Here is a 6,342-nt window from a genome sequence, read left to right on the forward strand (position 1 = left end):
CACGGATGACTCTGAGATTTTGATTCTCCTGCCTCTATCTCATGAGTGATGGGATTGTAGTAGGTCCCATAGTGCCCCAGTTCTGGTGCTGAGGATCAAACCAGGGCTTCCTGCATTGCTAGGCCAGCAGTGAAACAGCTCATCTACACCTCCTTCTGGATCAGCTAGAAGATGATCTTTTAAATTGGTTGTAACTACCAAGAACTAGTTTTCTAATTACTAAGATACACCAGCTCAGACAAATCAGCCACACATTTCTGCCAAGAGTCGTGAAGCTTGTTCCTACCAGGACTGAAAGCTGAGGGGCAAGGCTTTCGCGTTCTCTGCTGAGACCCTTGTGATGTGGCTGTAAGATGCTAGCTCTTGCTGACGGGCTAGGTCCTTCCCTCCCTCAATTGCTGCCATAACCAGTTGGATCCTGAAACTTGGGTTTTTCTGTAGGTTCTTACATCTCTAATAACTGAGGAAATACATGAATTACTTCCATTGGTAAATGCCTTACAAAGAGTCAAACTTACTCAGAATAGAGTGAAATGGCTAATTAAAATATTAAGTGCCTTTTCTTTTCAAAATACATAGATCTGTACCTAAAAGGGAAGTACCCTTTATTGATCTATGGATGTGGATGTGTCTGGGTAGGTGGAAGGATGAATTTATGATCTTCTGCTTCAGCTTCCTGGGTGTTGAATAGGCTTGTGTACCATGCTGGTGGGAATACATATTTATCATTTGATTGAATCTTTCAGATTATGATATTTGGGAATGAGAGATAGTAGGAAAGAGACAGAAAATTCCACAGCTTTGCCCATGATGAAAAAGTGGGAGAAGATCAGATCCTGTTTGTAGGAAATTATCCTCCTCTCCTGCATTTCTCATTTGCCATGCATCATAGTTGCATTCCTATCGCTGCGATGCTATACACTGGCAGAATCAACTTAAGGGAGAAAGGTTTATTTAGCTCATAACTCTAGGTCCATCATAGCAGGGAAGTCAGCTGTAGAAACGAGGCAGCTGCTCAAATTACAGTCAGATTCCCAAGAGAACAAGAATGACACATGTGATTGCTTGGCTCAGTTCTCCACTTACACAGCCCAGGATCCCCTGCCAAGGGATTGACACTCCCACCCCACTTGGGTAATTAGGATAGTCTCCTCACACTCATGCCCAGAGACAGTCTCTCAGGCGTTTTAGACTTTCATCAAGTTGAGAGTTAACACTGACCATTACTAACAATTCCACTTCAGTATAAACATTTTCAAAGATTAGAGTCAGCTGTGTAGGGAGAGTTTTATGATGTTGCTCTGGTCAGTATTATTTCATTGTATGGTGCAGTGTCACCTAAGACCATCAGCAAACCCAGATAATGACATTCTGATTCGTAACAGTAACAAAATTATAGTTATGAAGTAGCAATGAAAATAATTTTATGTGAGCATAATAACATGAGGAAGTGCGTTGAAGGGCCTCAGGGTTAGGGAGGTTGAGAACCACTGGTATAGTGGCTGCTGTGCTGAGAGTCAGGCATGGAGGAGTTACAAAGTTACAGTGTTGTGCTTTGCATCCCTACACCGTCCCTTGTGCTGTTGGACTGTTCTGAGTACCTCACATTTATGTTAGGCTAGTGCTCTCCTACTGAGTTACATCGAGGTCTATTGTAGGAGTCTTTGTGGCTCAGCAATTAAGAGTACTAGAGACCCTTGCTAGGGACCTTGTTTCAGTTTCTAGCTCCTACACAGTGGCTCATAACTGTAACTGCACTTCCAGGGTATCTGACCCCTTCCTCTGACCTGTGGGCACCGGGCATGGTGTAAACACTTACACAGTATGATAAAAATATAAAATCTTAAAAAAAATCCAGGTTTCTTTAATATCTGAAGGCAAGTGTCTTAAAGTTAGAGTTTATGCTACTTTCCAAATGTTTGCACAGTTGCTCTGTATGAAATAACTGAGATGGTAGTGCTAACTATTACCAGGAGTAAATAAGTGACTCAGTGTACTAAACCTCAGGCATTATCTAGCTTAGAGTAACTCTCAGCTGTGAGCCATTTGATGATGTCACTGACCTGTAAAATGGAGTCTGAGAGTGAGGACCCTGCTGGGCGTGTTGGCACACACCTCTAATCCCAGCACTCAGGCAGACGGATCTGAGTCTCTGTCTTCAATGATCTGAATTTGAGGCCATCTGTTCTACATAGCAAGTTCTAGGCAGCCAAGACTACATAGGGAACCCCTATCTTAGACCTCCCACAATGAAGGAGGAGCTCCCTCCCTGCCTGCCTGCCTGCCATGTTCTCTCCTGTCTCTCCTTCTCACAGGCACACCATGGGAAGGCTCTGAGGAGCTCAGTTCCCAGCAGAGGCATTGTGAAGATGCAGTGTGGGTAAACCAGTCCCTAAAGCACAGTCTTTCTTCTGACTGTAGCAGTAGAAAGCTGCATGTGGCATAATGACAGAAGCACAAATTTTATATTTAGGCTTCGTTTCGGAACTGTTATTTCTCTGAATCTGATTATGTCACCCACATCACCTTTTACATCAGCCAGGCTTGTCCAGGGAAACAGCCTTTGGAACATGGAGATAAAGATAAGTAAGGAGATTTGTTATAGGAATCTGCTCACCTCATCGCAGAGCTTTAGAAGTCTCTTAAGCTGGAGAAGCAGGGGTGCTGTTGTGTAGTCTGCCAGAGGCCTGTGACCAAGGAGCGGATAGTGTAGAGCTTGAACTCCAAGGGCAGGAGCACAAAGACTCAATAACTGGGGGTTCTTATTCCAGGGGTCAGAGATAGGTGTTCCAGCCTGAGAAGAGCACGAATTCACATTTCCTTTGTTGGTTTTTGTTGTTGTTGTTGTTCTTCTGTTGAGGCCTTATGCTGTTGGGTGGTGCTCATGGAGTTTGAGGACAGATGAGTCTTCCTTGCTCAGTCTGCTTCTTGTTGGGTGAAACACTCTTATAGGTGTGTCCACAAATGATGGTTTTTAAGGTTATTAAGTTTATTCATCTAGTTTGTAGAAGGGCTCATAGTATGGAGCCGGTATTCATGAAAGATAGCTTTGAGCTCTTGTACATAAATGAAGGTCATTTAAACTATTTTCTGTTTTTATTATGAAGACCATTATACTCTGCTGGTGCCATATTTTTAAAGAATTTTGAGTGTTGCAAAGGTTCCTTTCTGTGATGCTAGGGACTGAACACAGACCCACATGCATGCCAGACAAATTCTACCCCAGCTCTACAAAGGTGTTAGGATATCAGATGGTGATGTTTTGGAGAACTTTATGGCTATAGTGGAAATCCCATCACCTTTTCTGTGTTTGTGTGTCCCCATTGCCTCTATGAGGAAGAGCGAGTCTTCTGGAAGCTCATTTGAGGGGAGGCATTTTTAGTTGATCCTCGGTCAGGAATGGCAGCAGAAATGTAGTTAACATATGTAGGCCTGTGTTAAGAGTTAGGGTGTTTTTGTTCTGGTCAAGGAACATGTTTCTTCTTAGTGTTGCTCAGCTATATGGCATGTAGGGTCTCGTTCTGAGCAATGCTCAGCTGATCAGAGAGTTGAACAAGGGTCAGCTAATGGGTGACATCATGGGCATCATTGGTCTGAGTATGGAACTGCCCCTAAGGAAAAAAATAGCACATACATTTCTAAAGCTATAGTTTGTTCAAAATATTTGTGTCAGTCTGGTCTCTAAGTACATTTGAAAAATAGAAACAATTAAAAACACTTGTGAAGGCACTAAAAGTGTCCTCTTTAAACAAAGCCTGAGAACAGGTGAGCCCACGGGTGAGCGAGGCCATATGAGACATCAGGCTAGACAGTGCCTCTGCCCGCCAGGACAGCACAGGTAGCCTGACTGGCTACAGCAGAGGCAAAAATCACATTTCAAGCCCAGTGGAAATCTCACTCTTGGAGAAATTCAGTATATATATTTTAAACATATTTAACAATATAATTTATCAATAAATTTTATTTCCTATAGGTATAATGTGAATGCAGGTTTTTATTGCTTTCTAAAAGTTTATATTAAATTGACAGTCCTATGAGAGAAAAATATAATATATCTTGGTTTTCCCTCAAAGGATATTTATAAAGACCTACGTAAATATTTTACAGTAATTGTGTTCTAATTATCTAGAAATTGTGTTTCTAAGTCTGTTTGAAACCCATGTGCCAGATACCACATCATACCATGTTTGATGAGGGGCCCCAAGGAAATGATCAGACAGATAGTCATCTTAGTCAAAATGAGTTTACATGTTTGACTAGACTGGAGTGCAAGCAACCTAGCAGGCTGTTTGTTTGTATAGTGTTCAGCAGCCATGCAGGGGTTAAAAGTAAAATTTATCAGACATCAATAGTTTATTGAAGAAATACTCCTTTTTGCTTCATAATTTGCAGAAAGCTGCAACTGTCAGTCATGATGTACTGCCTCTTGAAATTAGTCAATAGAGCAAACAGCAAGGATTGCTGTGGGCAGAAAATAAGCACTGTAATCATGACATAACTGGGGTCAGTGATTTATGGATTTCAATATAGTAGTAGCTGCATATGATTGAAAATTTACTAGGTCACTAGTGCACCAAAAATTTTATTCACAGCCTCCAGGCATCTTTTGAAATGTGCAACAAAATAAAAACCTCTGAACCTGTTTTGACACTGCAGACTCCGTGGATGACATGGCAGCCCAGTGAGTCTCATTTAAATGTAAATGTGTCATAAACTTTTGTCCTGTAGTCTTAAAGTACCTGGACTTGAAGGGACAGTGCATGTGAAATGATTTACATAGCAAAGTAGAAAAGGAACCAGTGATAATGAAGCTTGGGTTCTTTTGTTTTTAAAGCTGGAAGCCGAAGCTGTTCCTGAAGTATCTGAAAAATATGAAATTAGTTCTGTTCCCACCTTCCTGTTCTTCAAGGTAAGGATGAAGGAGGCCCCAGGGACGGTCCACCCAGGAGGCTCATGGGAATCCAGGAGGCTCATGGGATTGTGTGTCTCGTTCTTTTATCCTCTCTGGGCCTCCTTGGTTGCTCCTGGCCTTGCACCTTTTTCTGGTACTCTCTTTTTTCTCACTGATGAAGACCATGCTGGTTGCTTGCCGTGGGCAGTGGGCAGCTCACAACTAGAACTGGAGCCTCCTGACCAGAATCCAGTCTTCTCCTACCGACTCGCACTCCCTGACCCAGGTTTGAAGTGGGTTATTGAGGACATGTGCCTGGATGTGAGGAGACATCTGGCTGGTTCTAGTTGATTAATGACTCCTTGGGAATCGAGTGCAAGTCTGTGCTTCAGGGCACCCATGGGTATTATTACCACTTACCACAGCTCTCCAGAACTTCATTTGTGTTGAGTAGGTCTATCACGCTGGGCTTACTTTGAGATGTCTGTTTGCCCAGCATGCTCCAAAATAGTGTTTCTAAGTGAGAAGCAGAACAAGCAGCTGCTGGTCAGACTCTCACTTCAGTAACAACAGGGATACCTTTAAACAGGAGCTAGAGCTGTGGGTCCTTCCCGTAACCTCGGAGTCTGGTAGAGATGTGTAGACGATGTGAGGAAACGCCACTTTTTTCTAAATGACATTTCAAACTTTAGAATTCTCAGAAAGTCGACCGGTTAGATGGTGCACATGCCCCAGAGTTGACCAAAAAAGTCCAGCGACACGTGTCTAGTGGATCCTTTCCTCCTAGTACTAATGAACATGTTAAAGAAGATCTCAACCTTCGCCTGAAAAAGCTGACTCACGCTGCCCCCTGCATGCTCTTCATGAAGGGAACACCTCAGGAACCACGCTGTGGTAAGAAGCTGATCCTGATGATTGGAACAGAATGACCTTGCCTGCATGGGTGCTTTTAACGTGCATAGAGTTAGGCTGGTTACACGTCCCTGTGTCGTCATACAAGTCATTGATAGCTGTCAGTGACTATATATTTGGAGGACATGGGAGCTAGAGCAGGGTTCTTTGGAAATCATCGGGTTCAGGCTGTCTGTGTTTCCCATCTGAGTCCTCAGCTACAAACATAACTTGCTCACATGGCAGTGGAGCTGGGAGGGATTAGGTTCCAGCTACCTGTCTTATTGCTATCTCTGTTAATGGGTCTTTGGCCTATGAAGGTTTCTTTTTAAATGTGTGTGTATGTGTATGTATGTCTTTGTATGTGTGTGTGTCTCTTTGTATGTGAGCATAGCATGTAGGTCCAAAGAGGCTAGAAGAGGATGTTGGATTCTCTAGAGATGCAAGTAGAGGTGGTTGTCAACTTCCCAACATGGGTGCTAAGAGTGAGACCTGGGTCCTCTGCAAGAACAACAAGTATAAGCACTCTTAGCCTCTGGGTCATCCCTCCAGCCCTGTGA

General features: G+C 43.1%; 1 protein-coding gene across 3 annotated transcripts in view; it reads left to right on the top strand.

The window, feature by feature from the left end:
- Nucleotides 1-6,342, top strand: part of Glrx3 (glutaredoxin 3) — a 30,010-nt gene that overhangs the window by 11,061 nt on the left and 12,607 nt on the right. For all 3 annotated transcript variants that reach the window (XM_087584946.1, XM_087584955.1, NM_032614.2), the window contains 2 exon segments: nt 4,835-4,909; nt 5,584-5,785. In XM_087584946.1, coding sequence (XP_087441072.1) covers nt 4,835-4,909; nt 5,584-5,785 — 277 coding nt within the window.

Source organism: Rattus norvegicus, chromosome 1 (assembly GCF_021556685.1).
Source record: "Rattus norvegicus strain SHRSP/BbbUtx chromosome 1, alternate assembly SHRSP_T2T, whole genome shotgun sequence".
Lineage (NCBI taxonomy): Eukaryota > Metazoa > Chordata > Mammalia > Rodentia > Muridae > Rattus > Rattus norvegicus.